Consider the following 26,959-nt stretch of genomic DNA (forward strand, 5'->3'; position numbering starts at 1 on the left):
CGTTTCACAGTTTGTGCGTGTGGCAACACCCCCAGATGGCGCTCGCCTCCGCGCATCTCGGAAGGCGCCTCCGCGGCAGCGTTTCGCAGTTTGTGCGTAAGCACGTGCTGGGCTTACATTTCTATGCGACAAATAGGCAGTTGCTGGGCTGGGCAGGTCGCGTACTTAGCTGTGATAGTGTAAACATTACAATCGTCCGTCGCCCGAAGAGAGCGCTTGCAGCTGGCGTCTCAACAGCGTGATGGCCACGTATGGCGAAGGAGAACGTAAACACGCGGCAGCAAAATGGCTCCAAAGCGTGCACTCAGCGTCGAGGCCCGAAAGAAGCACCGCGCGGAACAGGAGCGTCTTCGCTACGCAGCGAAATGTGGTGCAAACCGCGACTGTATGCTGGCTCGAAGACGTGAGGCAAGGCAACTATGCGTGGCGGCTATAAAAGACGACGAGCGTCGTGCGCACCACGACCAGAATCGACAAGCAGAACAATAATTATCTTCAATCAAAGCAAACAACATAGAAAGCTTCTCTTACATCGATTCCCACACTGCGTGGCATCCGGACATCTTTTGAGTTGTTTATAGATGATGCATTATATAAGGAAAACTAACCACACCTGGATTTGGTGAATACAGATCTGGACTTATTCAGGCTCTCTTGTACAGCCGTCGTCGCTGCTTAATTTCCTCTGCAAGTTTCGTCAATATTGTTACATGGACGTCTCAGAAAAACATAGGACGTATAAAAAGCAGCTTGAAAGTGACTACTAATGCTATTTATATCTAATGTGTGGTTCATGTTGATTACGCAGCGTGTCCACCACGGATATGATGTCAGATGCATGCGAAACGGAAGAAAGTAATTTGCTCACATTTTGCAGCGAAGCTATATATGCCTAGGCTGAAACACTCCTGGTCCGACCACAGCAACCCTCCGGCGGCAATAAACCTGTCGAAAACCTATCGAAAACTCGCGTCTAGTTCACTTGGTATATACCAAAATTGGCATGGAAGGGTACGAATGTATGAATAACATGACTGATAGGCCATGACATCGATAACGTCACATGCTCGTCAGTTACAACACGATTAAGAATAATAAAATCACGTGTGGCGCATACCCGCATTGGATATGCGGGTATGAGCCATGGACAAGAAAGAAGGAAGGAAAGAGAAAGAAAGAAAGAAAGAAAGAAAGAATGAAAGAAAGAAAGAAAGAAAGAAAGAAGAAAGAAAGAAAGAAAGAAATTACGTGTGGCTCATACCGGGGCCGCACATTTCAGCTTCGCTGGTTTACCATCAGTACGGGGTGCACTGAGCGGTGAATCTTTCCACTAGCGTTCAAGGAAATTGACGCTAATCTGACACAGGCCGTTGTCTCGTTACAAAGGACTAAAAGCAATCATGAAGTGCGTTTCGAATATGGCAGAATGACTATAATATCCAGGACGCACCGTAAACATAACTCACCACACGATGTCGCATCTTCGTCTCTGTGTTCATGCAAACGAAAGCAGTTGTTACCATTTCGAACTTGACGAGATGGCTTTCTTGTTCACGTACGTGCGAAGTCATACTTCTGGCATCTAACAATCCCACATAAACAAAATCAAAGTAGTTTTCACATTCGTAGCATACCAGCTGAATATGAGCACATTTCAAAAGCGATTAGGTCACTGAGCTTCCATCGGGTCTTAGGACGCTACGTCTATTGCCATGTCACTGAGGCGGGAGCTGACTCTTGGATGCAATCATTTTCGGCTCGATGATGATATGTAGCAGTCGTGATAAAGAAAACTTATGCTGCAGTTAAATTAAATTTCACGAAGAGTTTCTTCGCTTCCCACTGATATAGCGGTGGGATAACGCTGCTAGAAGGCGCTTCCAAACGCATCTCAATTATTCCCCACCCAAGGCAAAATGCTGCAGAGAATACACTGGCATAATTACGTACAATAAGCGTGAAAGATTGGGTTGTGATTTCAGTGACTGAAAACTGCGCTTTCAATCTTGCATCAATCTACTCAGATGAAATCATCATGTGTTTTGTCACACTCATGCACTCTTTTTTGTTAAACTAGCTTAAGAACGCAGCAGCCTTTATGTAGAATAGGTGTGACAGATTCGGGTGGGATTTCAGTGACTGAAGACTGCGCTGTCAATTTTGCATCAGTCTACTTAGATGAAACCATCACGTGTTTTGTCACACTCATGCACTCTTTTTTGTTAAACTATAGCTTACCATTTCGAACTTGGCGAGATGGCTTTTTTGTTCACGTACGTGAACATTCAGCCTGCTGCTTTCTTAAGCTATATACGTATAGCTTAAGAAAGCAGCAGGCTGCTCCTCACTCCCACCGGTAGCATTTGCAAATCATTTTTCTTTTATTGCGATTACCTTCCTTTGGATACTTCAGGCAATTTTAGGTCTCCCGGTGTCTAACCTCGTTCACGGAGCTTTTCAATCGTTGCGAGAGCATTCCACAGGTGCATGTCCGATTGATAAAAGTGAGACCGCCCGCTCTTGTAGCTGACAAAGAATAAATGTTATGCCTGAAATAGACGCCTATGCAATCGTGCCGTAGTTGACTTGAAGTCAGATACATGACGAGCCCTAATTCTACAGTGCCAGCGGAACAAGACTGGCAGCGTTCGCGAGGCCGCTTTTAGTGAATATTTATTTGTGGCATCCAAAGATGTACAGCCTATGGTCTGTGTTGGAGCAGTGGCGCGTACGGGTGCTAATGGCGATAACGTTCTTCGCCTACTTCCCCCACAAGAGATTGTAGATTAATCTACAATCTACAATCTTCGTGCGACAACTTAACGAACGCGCATCTAATACACGTATATCTGTCTCCGCATGCAGGTGCCTTGTGATGGACGTGAGCCCGTTTCCGTGCGCGGACGACTCGCTGCTAAACACGCAGTTCGTGATGGTCAAGCGGGCTGACAGCCACTCGGCGGATCAGGCATCGATAATGGTCGAGCTTTTCCTGCGGAAGTTGCGGCCCGACACGCAGCTTGCCACAAATAACCGCGCGTACTGCCAGTCGCGGCCTTGTCACGCTGCACAAGTTGGACGTGCCGGCAGCCGCTGCTGGATTCGACCTGCTTGTCCATTTGGAGCCGGAGAGGCCCATAGATCTGCTGCAGGTGCGATGGAATGAAGGGAATATGCGAACTGCATTTGAAATTTCGCTGCGTTATGTCGCAGTTTTGTATTTAACGCGGGAAGCTCGGCATTTCGAACTTAGATACCCGAGACATTTCCATGTGCTTAGGCGAAAAAAGAAACACCTTCGACAGAAGACAGAAAATACCGCACTGCAGGAATTACGCTGTTCTAGAACTGATTTTACTGCCCTGAAAAAAAAATTAACACTGAGACAGTCGCACAGCGACAGACTGAATCGCTCAAAACATGGCATACACGTCACAGACTCCGTTTCTGTCTTCTTCTATACTGCGCTGTCCTGCAAGCACCTTGGATGCCAAATGTCTTCCGTATGTGTCTATTTTGTAGCGAGGTTTATGTGTTTATGTGTACACAAGCGTAGCTGTTTGGGGAGGTCGGTAATGCGTGATTTGGTGTATGTATTGCACAAAAAAAAAGGCAAAACGGTAGCTTGGGGTCACACGTAGCGCTAGTTTCAACTGCATTTAAGGGAGAGAGCTAGGCTATAGCAGGGGACAACTAGTCCAACGATCACGCTCTACATTTTTTCTCGTCCTTTTTTATCTCTGCACCTCTTTTGATTTTTCGTACGCGCTGGAATATGCAGCGCCAAAACAAACTGCTGATCTCAATAATAACGACAAAAACAACTTAATGGTTTGCCCTCAGCGTGAAATGAGACTAAGCGATAATGCACTTTACTATTCATTTCTTGCTGTCAAGTCGAAGGTCCAGTAACAAGCGCGAATTCGGAACGAAGCGATTAGTCTGAGATGCATGGGCGCTGCCATGTAATAGCTGTTAATGGGGCTATTACATTTACTGGCGGTAGCCGTCGTAATAATTCGCGGTATACAACCTGCATGCGCGAAAGGACTAGCATGTCGCGTATCGCTGTAACGTACCATGTACCAAGCAAAAAATAAAAATAAAATCCAATCTTGTCAAATCACATAGTTACGCCCGGCACTATATACATATATTCGCTGTGCAAAGACTTTGCCTGCGTACACCTCCTACCTTAGGCAGTGCTGCAAGTTACTTGCGCGATATGATGTAGCTATCACTTCCGCTTCAGTAATCTTTCTGATTAGCAGGTTACGGCTTTTCCCGACAATACAAAGCTTTATCCAAATGCGGTCGACACCTGCGAAAAGGCAAGAGCCTTCGATTAAGCTGAAGCAGGCTCTTTCGTTGAAGCGGATAAAAGGCGCTGAAGCAGGACGGCAAGCGGTTCGGACCATCGCCTTCTTGCTTTTAATTCTTTATTACCCACGGCCTCGACCATAGTGCATCGTCTCTCGATCCTTCACGACTACCTCATTCTGCTTCTTACCATGCTCTGGTAGTAATTGCAGGCTATGCACTAATAGCTGTCGACAGCCAATCTACTGGAGTCACCAACCCGCATGCTCTGCAGTGCAGTATTGCAACCAACCAGTAGGCAACACCCTCGCATCGCGATCCCCCTGTGCTTTGCCGGCTGTCCCAAGAAACTTCAGGTCTGGCATCCTTGTAGTTGGCTTTGCCGAGAAATAAGTGCGTCTTTTTCATGCTCCCAATATGCAGGACGCCCGTTATGTTTACAAATAAAACAAATGCACAACACGCCTCAAGCATATGTATCAATAATTTATCCTGTATTTTGCCGCAAAATTGATTTCAGAAGTTTGATTAGCTACAAACAAAGTGTGTTGAAAATACGCGCGGGCAGGTTTATATGACGCTCCACTGCGACTTGCGGCTCCGTTTCTTGCCCCCTAAACTTGGCGGGCTATTTCGGTGCGGAAAACCGCTAGCATTGCAGGGCTAATTATCTTCAAAGATTGCAAATAGCAGTTCCAAAACTACATATGGAATTGCAGGGGTGCTTCTGATATCAATTTTCTATGTTAATTGACTGACGCGCCATCAGTGCATGAGCGGAAATATGACACTTCCCTTGTATGTCTCGTCGCCTGTCGACACCTAAATGGTGTTTAAATTGGCAAGGCCTACTAAAAATGATATGTAAATTCTGCTTCTTCGGTATTGCTTAAAGCGCTTTATGAATCTACTCGGTCTCTTGTTTTTTAACCTTCTTCTTTTCCATGTCCTAGCTCTCGGGAACGTGGCGTTCTATAGTTATACTTATTGACATAGGTGACCGAGACAGTGAGCTTGTCGTTGTTGCTGTTCGCGAATTCACCATGTCCGGATTTTGAAAGATCGGGGCCCTTATTCACAAAACGTTCTTACGCTGGAACTACCAGTATAGAACAGACCGATGCTAGCCAATCGCGACATTATATATATTAAAGAAGGCCTCTGGCCAACAGCAAAGAACACTTACGAAAGAACAGCTTTGTGAATTCGGCCCAGGTATTTGGGGATATTCTCAGCCGGCAAGATTGAACAGTTCTGGGGTACCATGCAGGATGCCTCGAGTTTGTCGCTCGCCTGAATTAGCTCGACGTGAAGTCCGTGAACAAGATAAAGCTTGCGACAGGGACTGAGCGTCACTCATTCGCAGGTGACGTTCAGCGCTGGTCGCGAGCCGACGGAGGCCGAGCTCCTGCGCAGCCCTGGTCCCGAGTGGCGCTCCAACCGCACGCTGGTGCCGCGGGTGGCTCTTGGTGGTCGCCCGCTGTTCGTGGCTGTTCGTCTGAAGCTGGAGTGGGGCGTAGGCGCCTTGCGCCCCGCGGACCCGCGTCGCGTCCGCTATCGGCTGTGGACCGCATTGGTGGCTTGCCGCAGCTGGCGACGACCTACGTGGTCGGGCCGGGGCTGCGCCGCGGTTCTCGACTCGTCGTTGGAGACGCTGCACTGCCGCTGCTCGCACCTGTCGTGGTTCTCCGGCGCCCACTGGGTGGCACCAAACGAGATATCCTGGCGAAAGGTGGGCGGACCCTTCCTTTTGACTGATGTGTTCCATCGTATCGCATGCAGTCCTCTGAAATCGCGAGATTTTGGTTCAGAACACCGTTTCATCTGGGCTCGAAGAGCACAGGACCTAATCAAGCAGGAGGCATCGCCAACGCAGCTATAGATGGCCAAGTTGAGTATAGTGAAAGCAAGATGCGCCTAACCGACGCAGACAACAGAATAGAAGGAGAAGACACAATTCGCTCGTCCTTCTATTATGTTTTCCACGTCCATTGACACCCGTGTAGTTAGATTTAGGTGCACGTCAAAGAACCCCAGGTGGGCCAAATTTCCGGAGTCCCCCACTACGGCGTGCCTCATAATCAGATCGTGGTTTTGGCACGTAATACCCCATAATTTAATTTTTTAACGTGTCTTATGTTCAAGAAGAATTAGTGACATGTCTACCCAGTTGGAATAAGTCTGTATGGCAAGAAAGTGATAAGTGGTATAAATTATCTCTAAGTAAAATTGAGCCTGACTGAATGAAATTTTGGGCGTAATAGTATGTTGTAGGATTGACATAAACAGAGGCTGCAGACATGTCTAACGGGGCTTAGCACTAGACTAATTGTGGTATGAATGGCATGGAACACTCCACACTTTCTTATCGGAAGATTAATCAGAGGCGTCTTAACATTGATGCATCTCAACGAAGCAAACCAGGCAAAATTGACGGGAATAGTTATAGTCGCAAATTTCCCTAACGTAGCTAGCACGCACCACTGTTTCGGATTTGAAAATAATTCTGTGTTATTTCATTGAAACCCAAATAACTCTGGTCGAGTTGAAATGATTGACTTAAAACAATGTACGCATTTTTTCCGTGAGAACTGTTCATCTAAACGGCACGCTGAATACTTGTATGAACAGAGAACCGGGGTGCAAAAGGAAAGTCTCAAAAAATAGCAATACGTCGAAATATAGATCAGACAGCAGATACAGTTTTTCGGCTTCTTGTGTCAATAGCACAATGTTTATTATAGTTAGAAAAGGGCGACAAAGCTTTCGATTTAGAAATATGTTAAGTCACAGGCACGGAAATGATTGGCAGAAGAAAGTTGTTGATTATAGACGTATTACGCTTTCCGCCCTATGAAGGCTAACGTTCAATGTGAAAGAAATATTAGAAAATCCTTAGGCTTTTTTTGGCTAAACAAAAAATGTTTGACTTCACAAAGAATCCGGTGGTATAGGGGACAACACGCAATCGTCTGCGCTGCCGCCGATCAGGCAAGACGGTAGCGAAGAAGCGAAACTCGACGTTTATACACGGCCTTCTGCATTAGAACCTCATTTTGCGGAAGAGATGTCAAGGAACTCGTCAAATAATGTGTGCTGGCCTAGGCTAATAGTTGCTTAGCTGTGTCTAAGGCCACACAAGAGATCTTCGAGTGCACCTGACCGTTGCCACGAAAACAAATGATTTCCTTAAGGTATGCTCTCATGACTAAATCGTCTAGCCTTTTGAAATTGGTGCAGTGAAAGGCTTAGCAGGCACCGGTGCCTTGTGTATGGGGGCCTTTCTTTATATACATATAACATTTTCGCATGCGATTATAGGGAGCGCGCAAGAGCATTGACACAATCCATCACAAACTGTCCAACTAGCTCGAGGTATACACGTACAAAACTTTGTATATATGTGTGCGTCATTTGTGCTTGGGTGTGTACGTGCAGAGCGCTGTCGGGTTGCTAAATATACTCTCTTCCTTACAGTAGTAATTTCTCTTCTCATTCCGTTCGCACAGTGTAAAACAAAAGGCGTGACAACGTTTCGATTGGCGTAAATTTGTGGTGCAATGATCGCACCACTCGCCGGTGCTGGTGTTCACTCATGCGCAGGTGTCGCGTGGTGTGCGCGAGCGCCACCTGCTGGTCAGTAGCTGCGTGTTGGCTCTGTGGCTTCTATACGGCGCTGTGCTGCTGTGGGCTCGCCGAGCAGACCAGCGGGACGAAGTCTACAACACGGTGACCGACCTGCAACAGAACCTGCCCACCGACCAGCAGCCCTACATCGTCACCATCATCACCGGCTTCCGTCGCAACGCCGGCACCACCAGCAAGGCGCGTGCTTGTGCTCGTCCTGGCTCTTGTTTTGCGTCACGCTAAGCTACGTACTGTATACACGCTCCCTAGTATATATTTAAGGTAATGCGCAATGACTGCACTCTTAAGGTGCGTGCATAGCCATCTTATACGGCAAGGCGACGTTGCGACTTTACCTCACCCGATGTCACAATGGCTCCTTTTCGTTTTTTTTATCGTAGATGACTCCCGCCCCAGCTTGGATGATGCAAAATATTCGTTATCTTTAATCTAGTAAAGTTGCAATGGAATGAGGTTTTAAATTATTTTTTTAGGAAACACAGGTATGAATTGTGAGCGCTACAGGTGTGTCCCTTCGCACGCGCTGCCCACGGGCAGCGCTTCTCATCAACACCACCGTTTCACACGCGCCTTCTCGTGGTCATCGAGTCTCTCTCCATGTCGGTCTACTTACGCCGCAGCACACCTGCTTACTTAATCAGCTCATGTTTACTACAATTCATATTTCTACCAAAGCCGCTCACCTTACTTCGTATGACATTGCTGTGTTGCTATCGCATTCATTGCTTCGCCCTTAGGGCGAAACTGTGACATTTTTTTAGGAAACACATGTATGAATTGTGACCTACAATTTATGTCGTTATAGAGAATGATTCTCTTAAGGATGAACATAATCCATCCCAGACTATCAAACTAACTCGAGGTATACACTTACAAATTAACTGTTTTCATTTCGGTGTCAAGAAACTTCTATGCCGAATACATGACATCACTAATAATTACTGAAAAGTTAATTATGGCTCTGTTAAAAAGATGTCCATTTAGCTTTTCAAAAAGCATATCTCTCCATATGAAAATGAATATTATAGTATGAGCCCATCTTGCTTCGTGGATTAAGCGCACGGGCATCACCATTTACCGACTTGGTTCCCATTCTTGCAGCAAACAGACAAAGCGCATAGCACATTGCACGTAGTTCTGCTATGCGCTTTCCGAATATCAATGCATGTGATGCGCCTCGCTTCTATTGAAATCAGGTGACAGAAAGTTGGAAGGCGTTATCAGGAGCACGGCAATGCAGGGCGCATAAAGCTGACGAGTCACCTTCAATGTTACAAATGCGCAGTTACGTCTTCAGTGTATTATTGGACATTATTGTGACCCGGGGTCCACGACAAGAGACGGAGTCTTGAAGCAGGCGAAGATGACACGAAAGCTTTATACAATATGTACAAATATGTACAGATATAGCAGGTAATAGCTGGTAATAGCTGCCATTAGCTGGCGATAGCTGGTCAAAGCAGTAAGAGCGCACCAGACCGACGGGGCGGCCGGTGGCGACTCTCGTCAACAGGACCCAGACGGGGCGGTTGCTGACGTCACCCGCGTCATGTTGTTCTTTCCACGGGGGGAAGACCTGGTGCCGCTTGAAATGACACGCGTCTAATTGCTTCGCCGCAGCAAAGATGGGTGCTTTTTGAAGTCTCCCCGCGCGTTGAATTCTTGATTTGTGGCGCAGAGGTGGGAGCTCCCGTCGCCTCGATCATAGGCACGTAGCACGGCACAACATCACCCCCACCGCCAGACAATGCATCCAGAGGTCGAGCTTGCAGGTGTCCTGCCTTCTCGTCGCAACGACGTAGCTCCTGGCGGCAAAACCACGCTAGGCTCGTGGTCGTCGCTAGATGTCTGTGCCTCTGATAAGACATGACTGCATCCGACGCCATCTGAGCTAGTCGGTTCGCCCTGCGGTCTCTCATCGACAGGCATCGCCTTGTCGCTACTAGCTAAATCAAAAGAGCCACTGTCGGCCACTTTTCCCAAAGCGGCCTCTCTAGATGGCGAAACAACATCGTGTTTGCGCTCGTCACATAGCGTGTGCACCAATGGCATCACATCATTTACTACGCATCCTGAGCTTGTAGCCATCATAATAGGCGGCCTGTCCTCGACAAGCTCGGCCTTGTCGCTATAGCCTTGGCCTTCGCAGTCGGCCTGACTTATAGCTTCAAAATGCCTCAACAGAGCCATCTTTGCCTCATCGTAGGCCCGCTTCTCCTCACCAAGCAGGGGTTCCAACACGCACGCGAGATTACAAGGGAGCAGCAGGATAAACCGCTCTGACCAGAGGTTCCGGTTGACAGCCTCTTTTTCGCAAACTTCTTCAAAGTCCGCAAGAAAAGTAGCAATGCTCTCGCCTATCTTGAAATTGTGGAGATGGTATCGAGCTGTGCGCCATGCCCATGTTTGAATTTCTCGACGGCGCTCTCGCCTTGGCTTTTCCTCAGGGCCTTCATGCTCCTTGCCTTCTAGCTCGCGCCTCTCACGTGTCTCGCGTTCCTTTGTCTCAGGCTTTCGCTCCACAATCATTTCCCAAGTCTCGTCGGCTTCCTCGATCGTCACGTCCTCTGCTCGCATCACGTCGAGAATCGCTTTCCTTGCTTTTTCGGAGCCGGCAGAAATGCCCAACTGCTCGCAAATTTGAATCAGGTCCTGAACTTGGAATTCCTCCATCGCGATCTCGTTCCTCGTGTTGTTGGCCCCCTAAATTTACCTTACTTTAAACTAGAATCCACTGTGTAAGAAGGTAAATGCATAAATCATAGTCTGCCAAAAAACAAAACACTCTCCTAACATCTGCCTGTGCTAGAGAGGTCTGGCGACATGAAAAGCAAACATCGGGCACTCACCCAGCCAAAGTGGTTGATGCCCGTCGGTCTGGTAGCTGCCATCGAGCGGCGTCTTCGGTCCTCGTATCTCGCAGCTTGCCATCCGCTGTTTGAGATACTGGTTCTTCAATCCCACAGCTCTCATCCACTATTGTGACCCGGGGTCCACGACAGGAGTCTTGAAGCAGGCGATGATGAGACGAAAGCTTTATACAATATGTACAAATATGTACAGATATAGCAGGTAATAGCTGGTAATAGCTGCCATTAGCTGGCGATAGCTGGTGAAAGCAGTAAGAGCGCACCAGACCGACGGGGCGGCTGGTGGTGACTCTCGTCGACAGGACCCAGACGGGGCGGTTGCTGACGTCACCCGCGTCGTATTGTTCTTTCCACGGGGGGAAGACCTGGTGCAGCTTGAAATGACACGCGTCTAATAGCTTCGCCGCGGCAAAGATGAGTGCTTTTCGAAGTCTCCCCGCGCGTTGAATTCTTGATTTGTCGCGCAGAGGTGGGAGCTCCCGTCGCCTCGATCATAGGCACGTAGCACGGCACAACAACATGCACATCGTCGAACCAGTTGTCCTCCATTAAGTGGTGCTTTAGAAACTCATTGATCTGGCCTCTCGACGCTGTAAGGCCGCTCTTAGGGTTCGAAGCACAAGGTCTCTCGTGGCAGCCCATCCACGTGATCCGACATGGTCACGCCCATGCCACAGGTCTGCAAAGCGTCTATACTTGCTGTAGAAAGAAGCAGTTGGTGAGAAAAGTGGTTAACATATAACCAAACAGGGTGAATGCCGGGCACACCAGCCTTAACTGCATGCAAACGGATGTACAGGTGCCCACAAAATAACTCGGAACGCCAGACCGGTGGCCGCTCGTCGGCAGAGCACGCCCGCGGAAAAATACAGCCTTGGTCTGCGCGTGCGCGGCATCCCTAGCAAGCAAACCTTGCTCCCTAGTGCATCTAGATAGGCGTTGCCTTGCGTCAAAAAACTTGCGGTCTGTCCCTCTGCTGCGACAACACATCTGGGGGGATCGGGGCCTGTAGACTGGGCTCGCGCGCTATGCAGCGTAATCTCTAAACGCACTCGTAATCCGTGTGGCGTATTCTCGTCGAAATCTGCATTCAATCTAAGAGATAGTCATGCTTTCTGGATAGCTTTCGTGGGTGGAATCCATGAGCGTTTATAACTGAGTGGTGACCAGTACGTGAGTTCACCAAGCTCTACTTTCAATTATATGTATTGCATATCTGAGTTAATTATTTCGCCTAAAGAAACTATGAATTTATGGCTTATCCTTCATGTGGGCCAGTGCCACGGCTCGCCTATAATAGCATTGGAGCGCACTTTTCAACCGGCTTATCGTGTAGCGCGATGTATTTTAGTCATTGTGCAATTATATTCCGAGCCGCATTTACCACTTGGGAATGAGATCAGAACTTTGACTGTAACACAACGGCTCCATTAAAAACGATGAATGCGTGCAGTAATAAAAGTTTTCAAAATGGCATCAGACGGCGTATTCCAACGCGCCAATTTCATGCACAGGAGCTATTCTTATGCATGCGGCAGTATAATTCAATCCTTCGCAGTCACAGTGAACATCGCATAGTGCGCTACTTATTTATGAAATCTGGCCGCTTCGTTGCAGCTTTAGTAGGGAGTATACTCTAACATTTGATCACGTGTCTGCCTTGGTTGGCTCAAACATTCAATTTTTCGTTCAGTGTGGTGATACGTTGCTAATCAAGGGGGTTTTCAGCTGTGCGAGTTAAATGTGCAGGAAAAAAAAACGTTCAGTGGGGTCCCATATCGATTAATAAGACGACTTTGACGACGAAAGCTTTAATGCGTTGACGTCATGTCATTTGCGATTGCAAATTAATTAATGAATTAATAATTAGTCGTAATTCGGTTTAATTGTTTTCTTACTTGCTGCCACGGAGTCTTCAATTGATCCTTATTAGTACGTACTGCTCTTTGGAACATCCTAATTAGTCTTAATTTGGCCTGACCAGTCTTATCACGGAGTCTGAAATTGATGTCAAGTAGTCTCTATTACTGTTGGCAACCCTTAATTACTTTTAATTAATTGTTATTTTAGTTACTTGGTTGTTCACTTTAGCTCGCTTTAATAAAGGTGTCGTATGATGTCTGTGTATTGGTCTTGTTATTTACTCTAATTAATCTTATTTAGTCTTTGGGACTCTTGAATTACGCTTAATTATTTTTAGCTACTTGGTGCTAAATTCACTTTTACATGCTTTATTGAACGGTAGAGGTGTAGTATGGCGTTTTCTGATTTTTGCTACTGCAAATGTTGTCAGCGATGGTCACATTCCGCGACTAATGAAAAGCTTTCAAAGGCGCCGATGTCCATTAACGCGCACGCTCGAGCGCTTAGCTGTGCTACAGTGCACTAGAAGGGGGTACACTGTAGCTGTGCTCGACCGCATAGCCCCCCTGTGACAACGCTAAAAGGCACCCAACGCAATTATTTTGCAGCAAGGCAACACCTATCTAGACGCACTGGGGAACGAGGCGAGCTTGCTAGGGAGACCGCGCATGCGCAGATTCTGGCACTACTTTTTCACCGGCGCGCTCCGCCGGCGAAAGTCCATCGGTCCGGCGTTCCGAGTTATTTTGTGGGCACCTGTACGTTGATGAATGCACGTGTTTTCGCAGAATAAAATAGCAATTATTTTAATATTTGTCTCCAAAATGGTAGCTATACATGACTGTTCCGTTAAGTTTCTGAATACGGGCATAACTAACGCGTGCCAGTCGTTTGGAGAAAAGAAGAGTATTGAAGGCTTGCTATAAAAGTAACAGCGCTTGCTTGATATACTAGCTACCACGTGGTATTATTTATTTATTTATTTATTTATTTATTTATTTATTTATTTATTTATTTATTTATTTATTTATTTATTTATTTATTTATTTATTTTTATACAATACTGCAGGCCTTGGCGTGGGCCAAGCAGGAGCGGCATACAAATGATAATAAGATATAATAACATTAGCAGACGTAAATTAACAATGCGCAGAATACCAATCCAGTCCATCAGCTGCGAGGACAAAGTACGGAAAAGAACACTTGCTCATGTAATGAAGGAATTCCCAAAACAAATAAAGGAAAGAAAATAAGTAGAAATGAATCATGAATACAGTTTAAGCGAAGTAAAAGAATAATAATGCAAAAATCAACTTGAGCAATCAATGCACAAGACGGCAACATGTCAATAATTGAGATTGTAAACCTCGCCTTATATGCTAGGGATGTCCACTCGAGATTTCATTAATACTTGTTAGTAGCGACTGAGGTAAATTGTTGCAATCCGTAATGGTGCGTGGGAAAAAAATATTTAAAGGCGTTAGTTCTGGCATAATAGGGAGTTATAGAGTCAGCGTGGCGATGCCATGTTCGGCGTGCCACCATTGGCGTTACATAAAGCTCTGGGGTGAGGGAAAGAAGGTTATTTTTAAGAAGAAAAAGAAATTTTAACCCCTGGATTTTTCTTGACTGACTTTCTTATAGCGAGTCTTTGCGCGAAAAACGGCAGTCTTTGCACAATATGTCCCAGATTGGTCATGCAACCAAGCATGATTGAGTGGAGGAAGGAAATGACGAGGTGGACTTCCTAACGTAACGCGGCGGAAATAAGGAAGCTGCGAGTGGTAGTCTGTCATTCGAGCCGCGATCCAGAACAAATGATTCATCCAGAACAATTCCGCCCCTTCTATCACTGCGATGGCTATCCTTAGACAAAGTGCTTCCTATGCAGGTTCCCGCATTCACATCTTTTTTGTACACACGCCGCTACTTTATATTCTGGCCCAGTTTCGTCCCTGTGAGGAGGGCGTGTGGTGCAGTCAGTTAGCTGCTCTTTCATCCCTTGCTGTCTTCTGAAAGAGCAGCTAACTCACTGCACCACACGCCCCGCCGCACCGCATCTCCCCCTAACGTCGTTTTATGTGCCGCAATCGGCGGCCCCCACCCCCTATAGCGATTGCGAACTGAGACGCCAGATATGGTGAATACAAAGACGATTTCTGCGCAGGTGTGGCTGCAACTGGTGGGCTCGGAGGGCTCGTCGCGCACCTTCTTGCTGAAAGACGAGAACGTGAACCCGGGCACGCTGCAGCGCAAGTCCGAGGACTACTTCCTGGCCACCACCGAGCGTGCTCTGGGAGAAATAACCGAGGCAAGCGAGAGTGGAGTTGCGCATGCTTGCGCTGTCGTGCTTGAAATAACGCTCCGCTACTTCCATGTCTGTTGTTCGAATCAGTGCGACGCGTATACTTCAGGATGGTTTGGGATTCAGACAGAATTAATCGCTGTTCCATTCCGCCTGTCGTGTGGCTTAGCTCAACGGCATCCGCCTGCGAACCGCACTGTAGGCCGTTAAAGTTACGGTGACGTAGCGGAAGAAACGCGTGCCTGCCGCGCAGATGGGTTAGGGATCCTTTTTTTTTTTTTGCAGCAGCAGCAGCCATGATATGAATTGTCAAACAGAAGCGAAGGGTGTGATGTTCTGGCACAGTGCCTATTGTTTCGGGCCATAACGTTAGAGCAAGGCAAGACACACTATATCGTCGTTTCTCGCGCGGGATGTGAACGCGTGTGTGTGTCGCGCTGTCACGTGACCTCAAGGCCGGAAAGAAACCCGCCATTGTAGCCTTCGCAGCATGTACCCGACACGCGTGAACTCGACGCGCTCGTCTTTGCCGGTAGCGTGGCTGTTTACAGGGCGTCTCGGCAAACTTTAGCCAAGCTGTTCAACGGGGGGGAGGGGGGGAGGGAGTGGCAGGTTCTAGGCCAGCTTGGAAATAACTCGGTACTGCTATCATCTCTTTCGGGCTGGCGAATATAGTTATCTCGTTGAGTGCGAGCTGGTCGTCCTTGTGCACGGTCGCAGGTGGTGTTCACCCTCGAGGCCCGCGGTACTCGCGCTCCGTGGTTCCTGCACACGGTGGTGGTGCAGGACATGCTCGAGGACCTGGTCTGGGTGTTCTTTGTCGAGCAGTGGCTGCAGCCCGAAGGCGGAGACCAGGATCCACCCAAGAGTTTCCGCTTCCGGCCAGCCGACGGACAGCAGCAGGCAGACTTCTGGACGCTCTTCCGGTGACCGCCGTCTCTCTCACTGCCTTGTGGTTGATGTGGCTGGAATCACACGTAATCATTTCGTGCAGATAAGGCAACGCTCGTGAAAGAATTATCAATGTCACGCTGCACAGAGCCTAGGTCAAATGAAACAGTAATTGTAAGGATACAAAATCACCGTAGTGGCTTCGTGGTCGAGGCGTTCGAATAGTTAGCATAAATTTGCGTGAACGTTTCCTGGCCGCAAGGTTCATATATGCGGGATGTATTGGTGTCCGCGTGTACTGAAATATTACTTCTTGTGAAAAATATGTGGTGTCAGCATGTTAATTCCAAGGAGGTTGAAAAAAAATTTTCTGGAGTGGCAATGCTGCTTTGAAAGTGAAGCCAGGCCGCCGCCATCTTACTGAGACTACGAAGAGACATCAGGGAATAGTGCTTTATAGGAAACGCCTGCTTTTCGCCTCCTTCATGTTTTAGATGGCTAATTTAGATGTAAAGATCCCATTAAATGTACACCTTTGTTTCACAGGCTTTAGGAGCAAACCTGAATGGCGTGGCGCATTTTTTAGAGTTCTTGATACCAACACTTAGCCAAATATAATATTTTAGCTAGAAACCTTTTATTTTGCAGTTACCCTAGCGTTTACATTCGGACAACAAAACGACTTAAAGTGCGCGCGGACTGCAGCCTGCGCGGCACTCTTTCGGAGGTGAAGTCAGGGCAAGCGCTGGCTTCACCCCTGCTGGTAAACATTAGCGGGCGCCGCCACTCCAGAAGTTTCTTTTTACAACCTCCTTGGTTAATTCACAGCCATCCACATACTACGTTGAGTTAAGACAAGAAATGGCGTAACTGTTTATTTTATTAAAATACCTTTTTTTTTCTGCGTGAGAAAAAATACGTGTTTTGTTAAGCTGTTGAGACCGTAAAAATATGTGAAATTCTTCACATCACAATCCTGCTCTAACTTCTTTTAAATGGCCCCTTAGCAGGCCTCATAGCAAATTTTGGTTATGCGCTGAAAGTTACTTGCCCTCTAAGGAGTGCTCTACTGCAACAATTTGTCAAATTAGTGCGTTAATAGCAAACATAGAAATATTTGAAGCGCCGCGAACCCATGATCTTTAGGAGGCGAGCGTCACCGCCAACATATACACTCTTTCCACTTGCCCCGTCTATGCCTCCGCAAGCGAAATTCCTTCCCTGCGTTCTCCCATACCGGAGCCGGAGGATCGCGTGGCGAATACGTCACGGGCCCCGCCGTCTTCTTTTTTCCCCCTCTCTCTCGCGTGTTTTGCTCAGTGGCGCACTTCCGGTGATGGTCTTGCGCGCGAGCTGTGGAGTTTGTCTGGTTTCGCGCAGCAGATGAATTTGCGCGCTCTACACGAGGACATCTGATTAGCGGTACAAATCAGTGCCACAGTCACGAACACTGAGGCTGATGCAAGAGCATGAAAGAGGTTGATCGCGGCCCTCGAACACGGTAGAAAACGACATAGTTTCGTTCTTTGCACGCAAGCGTGGGAAGAAGCGGACGACACAGAAGTACATCTCTCTTGCTACAGTACAAAGTAAAACAAAGGCACGCAGACATTCGGCTTGCATGTTTGATTATTTCTCTAAATTTTAATCGTCTGTTGAAGCAACGCATTAAACGAATAAATGATGTTGCCTTGAAGAATTCTCTGTCACATGGCGCTGTAAGTGACGTAACAGCACTGCTATGTACACCCATGAGCAAAAGTATACGGACTAGGAATAGCGCGATAAAGCCGATTTTTTCAACTGCCTGCGAATGCAGCTTGAAATTGAGGAGTATACAGTCCCAACTTGGCATTGCGAACTTTACAGTGTACTCGTAAATTTCAGTTTATGCCTGTTAATTACGAAGTAATTAAGTTTTTTCGACGACCCTGTGGTCCGTGTACTTTTGCTCACGGGTGTACCTAGACGCAGTTGTATGAATACGTTGACTCCGACTGGGGGGAACGCGGCGCCCGCGAGGAGGAGGGCAAGCGGCGTTTGGTTATAAATTTAAGCAAATATTTACGCGGTGCGTAGGGGTGTAATACTGAGCAGACACGATCGTTAGCGCACATTGTATGCATGCACTGCGCTTGTATTGTGCCACACCGCGTACCTTCATCGACGTGACGGGCGCTCCCCCCACTGCGTTCCTCTGAGCCCCACGACTGACCACCGCGACGAATCAAGAATTAGACGCGGGTGACTTCAAGCTGCACCAGACCTTCCCCGCGACGAGGAAAGAATGCTACGCAGGGGACGTCAGCATCCGCCCCGCCTCGCTCCTGCCGACGAGGGACCAAAAAGGGATTTAAGGCAGAACCGGCCCTTTGTGAAGAGAGAGTCGCCACCAGCCGCCCCGTCGGTCTGGTGCGCTCTTAGTGCTATTACCAGCTATCACCTGATATTACGTGCTATATCTATACATATTGTATAAAGCTTTCGTCTTCTCTTCATCTGCTCCAAGAGTCCGTCTCTCGTCCTCGACCCCGGTTAACAGTAGTTTGTCAGCTCAAAATAGTCAGATCTCGTGAGGGGCCCTTTAAAGCCATCATTGTTACTTCTTCTTTCTGGGGTTTTACGTGCCAAAACCAGTTCTGATTATGAGGCGCGCCGTAGTGGAGCGCTGCGGAATAATTTTGACCACCTGGAGTTCTTTAACGTGCACTTCAACGCAAGCGCACGGGCGTATTTTTTTCATTTCTCCTCCATGGAAATGCGGCCGCCGAGGCCGGGATACGATACCGCGGTCTAGTGCTCAGCAGCGCAACGCCTTAGCTGACTGAGCCACCGCGGCGGGTAGCCATCACTGTTACTGTCTTCGGTGAAGAAATCTGAGGAAACAAATATAAGGCGCGGCGCCGTACACTTAATCTGTATAGTTGCACTGAGAGGCAAACACAAAAATAATTTAATTTTGGAGGTTTGCATGCATCATATACTCAACGGCGGAATGCAAAAAAAAAAAAGTATTAACTATGGGTAGTGTGGTTTTAACGGCCGCAGATATCAGCAATGCCTATTAGCAATATAAACAGTTTTATTCCTCGGTGAATCGAGTGAAATACCAGCGGGTCTTCTGAACATTTGTGTTCGTGGTTCCCATCAAGAAGTTAATGCGGTAAATGTTCTTTAGAAACTTGCGAGCAGCTGAAATAGAGCACCTCAATGACAGGTGCTGCACCTACCCGTATGTGTAATATATAGAGTCTTTCATCTGGACTAACACTGCTGTGTCCTTTAATATCCTCAGGCGCCGTCTACAGCGACACTTCTTCACGGGCCACACGTGGTTCAACGTGATCGCGCGCTACCGCAGCTCCAAGTTCACGCGCGCCCAGCGCGTCACCTGCGCGCTATTCGTCATCTTGTCGGCCATGATGTTCAACGTCATGTACCACGACGTCGACACGAGCTCGGACGGCGAGCACCTTAGCTTCTTCGAGGTGCCTGTGCACCTTAACGACTTCCTGCTTGGACTCCAGGTGAGCCAGCCCGAGACCAACTTACACGCAGCGCATTTTGAGTTTCCGGTGTTCACGCAAACTCGCGAAGCGAGGGTATAGCTGATGGCGAACAATGAATCGGACACTCACCTAATCAAAAGGTTTAGAGAGATCGGCAGCAGCCCGTTAGGCTTCTTGTGTTTGTTAGGTATCCCATGTATGAGGATCAGACAACAGGCTCGTTCGACTGTTCACTGTTTTTTCACTGTTTGGGTAAACCTCGTTTCATTCTTCAACAAAATGACCGTGCATAAGCAAAGGTGCTGGCAGGCAAAAAGCGCCAATAGGTTGTGTATAGCAGCCCAAGTAGTTGTTATTTGGAATCCTTTTACAAATAGGAAGGGATTAAATTGCTGCGAGCAGCCATGTAACTGCGTAGCTTTTTCTGCTGATAATGGAGCGGTGACCAGCAGAAAAAGATGGAGTAGGGTAGTGAAGTACTAGAGTAGAGTATATCAGAGAGTGACTGTATGAGCGTAAACCAAAGTAAGCTTGCAGTGTCGCTTTAGCGGATGTTTGTTTTTACGGCCTCGCACCGTCAATGCTCGCTACAGCTGTAGCAGCCGGGTGGCGAGGCCGAACTAAATACAGTTTTTGTCGGTAGTGCGAAGGCCACATCGCGTTGCTGGGTTGTCCAGTGGTAATGCCATGTGTACCCAAGGACATCTGTGGCAGGACACCTAAAACAGAACAGCATTCAACTCAAATAAGTGATAAGTCGGGACGTGATAATCACAGGTAGTAAGTTGATGTCGATGATATTAGACTTGAGCCCTCCACTACGGCGTGCCTCATAATCAGAACTGGTTTTGGCGCGTAAAACCCCAGAAAGAAGAAGAAAGAAGACTTGTGCAGCCCACCCGCGCTAGCGCATTGACTCGTGTAAGGGCCACACCCCCAACTTGGCAGTCCGAAATTCGGAAAAACAACCTTTCAAACTCAAAAGCAATCGCGTTTGGTGCCCGATGCCGCGCGCACGTATAGGCAAATTTTCGCACGCTGCATACTTCCGCATGCAGCTAGATGGCATCTAGTATCTAGAGCCATCTAGTAGCGGCCCTCACGTGGGACCGAACCGAAAGGTTTAGTCCCGTGTAAGGGCCGCACTTGCCATAATTGTGAAAAAAAAATGTGGTTGATCCCTCTTATATAGGAATCGGTATAGAACACGAAAGTGAAACGTGTCTTCACAGAAGTAGTGTAATGTTTATTGCACATTGATATATAATATCTATTGGTGTTTTGTGGCTAAAGCGCCCTTAGGCGTTGATGCACCCATGCTGACGCCTGGTGGCACGTCTCCTCCATCACGACTACCAACGTCGATGACCATGAGCAACCGTCGTGCATATGGAAGCTGCACTACGCTGCACACGCTAGCACAACGCGAAAGACGAAGCACGTAACTGACACACTAATACAACGCGCAAGACAAAGCACGTAACTGAATCGTCACCGAGTCAAATCAGCGCGTACAGCGCGTCGTAATTGCAGCCTCCGCGATCAACTTCAGAAACATTTTAAGAGCTAATTGCGGAGGCCACGCTCCGCTGTGCTGAGTACGGTGAACGCCACCTAGGTGGCGTTGGTAGTAAAAAGAAAGTGCGGCCCTTACACAAGTCTGCTGGGTATTTCTCTTCCTCATTTCCAACGGCGCTTGCGCGCACGCAGGTGAGCCTGGTGACGGTGCCGCTGGGCGTGTTCGTCATCTTCGTGTTCAGCAACTGCCGTCCGCGGCCCCTGAGCGCCGCGCCCGAGCGCCGCCGGCCGCGCATATCGCTGTTCAGCTACCTGGACAACCTGTCGCATAACTACTCCGAGTCGCGCAGCGAGCACCGCACTCAGATGCTGCAGGTGCATATGCATGCTCGTAAACTATGCGAAACATTGTCTTGGCCGCGCTAGCGTACCAGCACTAGCCACAGCATCCCTGAAAGGTACAGCCCACATTCGCCTTTTTTTTTCTCGTGATTTTTCTACTTCAATAAGTGACCATTTTACCATTCAGTTTGCCATAAAATACACGAGAACTGTGCAGGCTATAGAGAAATGAGATGAGTTTTCAGCATTCGAAAAAAAGAAAGAAACTCTAACAATGAAGCACCGGACACAACAAACTTCGCTGTGTTGCTAAAATATGCTACCTGGAGTTTATTGTGGCTGCTTAAAGTCTGCTGTCGCAGAAAGAGCGAGAAACAGAGAAAATGGAGGGATATTAACCATAAGGCAAGTCTCCGGTTTTACCAGAGTTGGGCCAGAAATAATGGAGCCCGGAACATGCTAAAATGTCTGTAAAGACCTTGGCGGTTCTTTCTTTCGCACTTGCTTTCATGGCGTGCAGGCCTATTTCTAGACTGCCGAATACCAATCTCTGCACGTCTGGCAATAAAATAATCATTATCTCCTAGGGTGCAGAAGTAACAGAAAAGGTATTTGGACAAAAGCCATCACTAGTTCACACCTGTTAGGTGAAAAGTTCAGCGAAAACAAGCGATTGGTTTAGAGGGGAAAGCGCCGGGTGCACGTAGTGGTGCCGCCACTGAGCTGTCATGCGCGAGGAAAACCAGGCGATACCACAACAAAGACCTCGAGTGGCCAGACTCTCCAGTATAGCGCGGTAGGTCCCTCGACCGCGACAAAAAAAAAAAAAAATAAGCTCGACGAACCGGACAGCCGAATATTTTGACAAGCAGCCCAACAATTTGACAAGCAGTTCAAACAAGCAGCCCCGGATGCCTTAAACATAGCCTATAGTTATATATATCATCGGAAAACGTGTGCAGATGAAAATGAGTGGCTTCTTTCACTATCTTTTGAAGTTCAATAAAGGTTTTATTTTTCAAACGCGCTAAGCCTGCTTAGCCTGTCCTATTGTGCGCGATATTTACAACGAAGTGATCTGCATAGTCAAGGATGCTGAAAGTATATAATGTGACCTCTAGGATCCAATGACATTTGTCGGCTATGGCACAGGGCTACGGCGTGACGCGAAAATGATCTACATATTTTTCTCGCAACTTGGAATTATATGAACGTGTCATCTCGCGTTACCCAAACCTATTGTCGCCCACGCAGGAGTATGCACGGCTTGTGCGCGAAGGTCGACGGGGCCTGCTGCCCTGGTGGTTCCAGCTGGTTGGCTGGGTGGTCGCGCTCGCCGGCTCCCTCGTGTGCTCGGTGGTGATCTGCCTGTACGGCTTCTCGTACGGCGACAAGCGCTCCAAGGAGTGGCTCTTCCGATCGCTCACGGGCCTGCTCCACAACGAGATCATCTTGGAGCCGCTCAAGGTGATCCTCATCTCGGCCTGCCTCGCCCGGCTCATCCCGAGGCCGCCGGAAGTGGACGACTACAGCATCCGCAACACGCTCACCGAGCTGCCGGAGGATCTGAGACCGTGATGCGCCTGTCGTGTCACGGTCAAGGAAGCGGAGGGCTCGACGAATGGTTGCGCAGATTGCTGCCCTTGTTATCGAGAAATTGAAAAGACATTTCGGTTCATTTTCTAATTTAGAATAAGTAATAAATGATTAACGCAGCTATCACGGTTGTAGAGATGGCTTGACCGCCTGGACGGTGTTCTGGCGAGTTGGGTTTCACATTTCTGTGTTGCTTAAAAGATAACGTATCTTGCGGTCTCTGCAAATAAAAAGAGTTCTTACGGACTCTTAGAATGAGTATATTAGAATGGGTGCCAAAACTTGTTATGAGTCTTTTTCGCTTGGCGTCTTACACGTTTAATACGCCTTCAAGGTGTATCAATACTTGCGCGAAGCTCAATCTACAGTTGCAGATGACGTAAAGCGCACGTAACTCGAGCGTCGCAAAGGGTTAGCAGTTTAAAGTTGTCACGGGATAGTTGCGGTGCAGATAGAGATAAGTAGGTTTTCGTCGCTTTAATATTTAATTTCCAATGTCCTTGTTTTTTTTTCATCTTCCTTTATTCTTTTTACCGCTAGTTTCTCGGGTTATCTCCAAGTGGGTGTGATTTAGTGTTAATAGTGAGAGCGCGACCCATGACTGACTCTTCTTCATCTATACACATCATCATCACTTGTACAATTTCCTCATCTGTATTTATCATCAGGCGCGCAGCTTGTTGTTGTTCATCGTCGCTCGAGCTCGGCTCGAATAAACGCTTCCTTATAAGTGGTGGAGGTGCGGGGTAGGTGGTATCCGAGATGACCTGCCCTCGGATCATCATGAAAGGCTTCAAGCACCTCGCGTTTCAGAGAACGTGGTATGATGGGTATCCATTTGTTGCCGTCGACGTGATAAATATAGCGATGCAAAGCCCCATAATGAAGCTTGTATTGTTTAAGTTGTCGACGGACTCGGGCGTTCGGAGGTGAAGCAGGACCTTGCATGCGGTAGAGAATAGTTCGGCAGTATGGTTCGGCACGTTGGTGGAAAACAAGGACAGATTGGTGATTAGGTTTCAGCCAGTCGAGCGCTGAGACGGACTAGGGTGATGAAGTGGGCTTGGGCTGTACATCAGTACTATTAGGCGATGCTGAGTCATTATATCTCCGCAAAGGGCAACGAGATAGAGCATCTGCGTCTTGGTGACGCTTTCCAGACCTGTAGGTAACATCGAAATCATACTCCTGTAAATAGATCACCCAGCGACCAAGGCAACCCGATAGGTTCTTTAGCGACCATAGCCAGCACAGTGCGTTATGGTCGGTGAGGACTGTAATGTGGCGGCCGTGGAGGTATTGCCGAAACTTTTGCACTGCCCAAAGAACAGCAAGGCACTCTTGTTCGGTGATGGTGGAATTTTTCTCGGTAGCAGTCAGCGTCCGACTAGCGTAAGCAACGAATCGTTCACGCAAGGTGGTGCCACGTTGCACGAGATTAGTACCGAGACCATGACTGCTGGCGTCAGTGTCAATGATAGTAGCTGCACTTTGGTCAAAGTGGCACAGTGCCGGGTGCGTCAGGGCCATGAATTGGGCCTCGTTTGGGCCTCGTTTGGGATTCGTTTGGGACATGAATTGGGCCTCGTTTAAAGTCAGAGAAGCTCAGAGCAAGATTAGTTTTGAACTAACTCAGGAACATGGATCACAGTAAATGGGCAGCTAAAGTGCACAAGTATCTATCTGTACCTGAAAAGCGTGGACACAGAATGGAGGAAGAGGTCAAGAAAGCTGGCAACCAAGTACAGGGTAATTGAAAGTACAAATAGACGACCAGGAGTCATGAGAAAGAAAGTGACAGAAACAAATACAGTGCATTGGATTCTACGAATGGAAACAAATAAGAGTATGGAGATTTACAAGAATGAGAGAGAGAGAGAGACAAAACTTTATTTTGAATAAGCACGGAGAAGCGTCGATCTCCGTGGTGGGTGGAGCCTTCAGTCCAGGGCCCCAGCGGTGGTGGCAGCACTTTCGGCTCTGGCGATAAGCTTTCGCTGATCCTCCAGTGCCGAGCTGGTCAGCACCATCTCCCACTGCTCGTGCGTTGCGTTTCGATTTGGGGAGTTATTGGGGATATTTTGGCATGCCCATGTGGTGTGGTAGAGGGTAGCTCGCTCTGTACAAAAAGGACAAAGGGGCTGATAAAAGGTGGGGTACATCGCGTGAAGCAGCGTGAGGTGAGGATACGTGTTGGTCTGGAGTTGCCTCCAGGTCGTGGCTTCAGCTCTGGTGAGGGATGGGTGGGGTGGCGGCATCGTTCTTCTCGAAAGGCGGTAGTGCTGCAGTATATCTTAGTAAGTTTGTAGTGTGTCTGGACTTGGGTCTTTTGGCGTCTCTTGCAGTGCCCGGTTGCAGTGACCTCGGGCTATCGTGTGTGCACGATGGTTTCCGCTGACGCCTTCATGTCCCGGTGTCCAAATTATAGTGGTGCGGGGTATTTCGTTGAGGCGATGTAGAATATCGCATGCGATTTTATGTAGATGGCCGTTCGCGTAGGCTCGACATGCTGACTGACAGTCTGTAAGAATATATAGTTCTTCGTTTTCTCTCGATGCCGAGATGGCGAGGGCAATAGCGGCCTCTTCGGCTGCGGCGACGTTCTGCGTACGAACGGAGGCGGATACCAGTTCTTGCTGTCTGTGTCCAGCCACGCCACAAGAATGAGAAGAAAGAAATTAGAAGGGAAAATCTGCGCGATAACAGAAAGGGCAGTGCCTTGCTATTTGAGACTCGAGCTGGTTGCCTAAGGACAAAAACATACCAAAGCAAATATTCCCATCTAGATGAGGGATGTGCATGTTGCAGCAAAAATACGGAGATCATTCAGCACATCCTAATGGAATGCGAAGTGAGACCCGTAGGTAACGCACAACTTCAAGAAGCGCTTGAATTTAAAGTGGACAGAAGCATCAACCGGTCAGCAGTCGAGATAAGCAAGATACGTTTAGATTAGGGGTAAAAAAAAACGGGGAAGAGGTTGATACGACTGGATCCGTTACAGGCATAGGTAGTGGTACAAGGTTGGTAGAGAAGTCTTGAAAAAGAGAATAAAGACTAAAGAGATTTATACAAAAATTCGCAGTTTCGCCCGAAAGGCGAAGCATCGCTTGCGATAGCAAATTAGCAGAGAACCATACGAAGTAAGGATAGTACTCTCATCGGCCGTATCAACTTGTGAACCTTCGCTTGCTAACTAAATTAACAAGCATGGTGTGAGTGCGCACAGCAAACATGAACACATCACACTCGATGACCGCAGACACTGCCTGTCAAAACGCTGGCGTGAGGAAACGCGGCAGTCGCGTTAGAAGTGACGTTCAGGCGGTCTATCGCTTCAACGCAAACTGAGCGCCGAGAACACACAGCACGCACAAAGTTACGAGGCGCCGACGCACCTAGACTGTGCCCCCAAAGCAGATCGCTCGCAAGATACGGCCGCGCGACCGCGCGCAGCCGCCACATGCAGTTGCAACCGGAGTAAGACGCCGCCCCCCTCCCCCTCCCTCCTCTCCCCATGATGCCTCGCAACATTGGGTGCCTCGCGCGCGACGGAAGAGGTAGAAGTGGTAAGAAGGGTAACGTTGGCGCTATCTTCTGCAGCCCTTGAGGGAGCACAGCTCAGCGGAAGACGGCGCACTTCCTGCCCGCTTTCTTCCCTTTCTCGCGGGCGAGATTGAGCCGCGATCGCCGGCTCACCCTCGCACGCTTTCACTGGCACATACAGCATACGGCGCACGGCGATCATTTTTTCGCCCTTGGACTTTATACGGAGCCTCACGGCGACGACGACGGTGACGGCGACGTCGACAGTGATGGCAGAAATGCGCCTGGAGTGTCATCATATGGACCTCAGTAACTATATACCTCAGTAACTCAAGCAGGCTAGGTGACGATTTGTTACCGCCCCGTTTCAAAGGAGATGCCAATAAATCATCATCGTCATCATCATCATCAAAGCGTGAGAGAGAAGCCCAGCTGCATACGTGGCTGCCACATGACGCGTTTAGACGGAGGCAGTACGGTGTGTCGCTACATTTCTTCAGTGTTATTCGCATTATCGTAGACGTTCATCGTGAATACCGTTAGCATTCCAG

The 26,959-nt window shown here is 48.1% G+C and overlaps 1 protein-coding gene across 1 annotated transcript; it reads left to right on the top strand.

The window, feature by feature from the left end:
- Positions 1–285: 285 nt before the first annotated feature.
- LOC119444635 (polycystic kidney disease protein 1-like 2) lies at positions 286–22,931 on the top strand. The gene is made up of 10 exons (XM_049664679.1): positions 286–413; positions 2,866–2,925; positions 2,987–3,152; positions 5,687–6,052; positions 7,924–8,145; positions 14,869–15,012; positions 15,727–15,932; positions 19,193–19,424; positions 21,117–21,299; positions 22,521–22,931. The coding sequence occupies exons 1-10, from the start codon at positions 286–288 to the stop codon at positions 22,842–22,844; spliced, it is 2,031 nt and encodes a 676-aa protein (XP_049520636.1). The 3' UTR covers positions 22,845–22,931.
- The last annotated feature ends 4,028 nt before the right edge of the window (positions 22,932–26,959 follow it).

Source organism: Dermacentor silvarum, chromosome 3 (assembly GCF_013339745.2).
Source record: "Dermacentor silvarum isolate Dsil-2018 chromosome 3, BIME_Dsil_1.4, whole genome shotgun sequence".
Classification (NCBI taxonomy): domain Eukaryota; kingdom Metazoa; phylum Arthropoda; class Arachnida; order Ixodida; family Ixodidae; genus Dermacentor; species Dermacentor silvarum.

What these genes read in the sequence shown, in the direction of transcription:
- LOC119444635 (XM_049664679.1), top strand. Translation starts at nt 286, where the DNA reads ATGGCTCCAAAGCGTGCACTCAGCGTCGAGGCCCGAAAGAAGCACCGC. An exon ending in ACGAGATATCCTGGCGAAAG is followed by an intron (nt 6,053 to 7,923) that starts GTGGGCGGACCC and finishes ACTCATGCGCAG; the next exon opens with GTGTCGCGTGGTGTGCGCGA. An exon ending in ACGCCGGCACCACCAGCAAG is followed by an intron (nt 8,146 to 14,868) that starts GCGCGTGCTTGT and finishes ATTTCTGCGCAG; the next exon opens with GTGTGGCTGCAACTGGTGGG.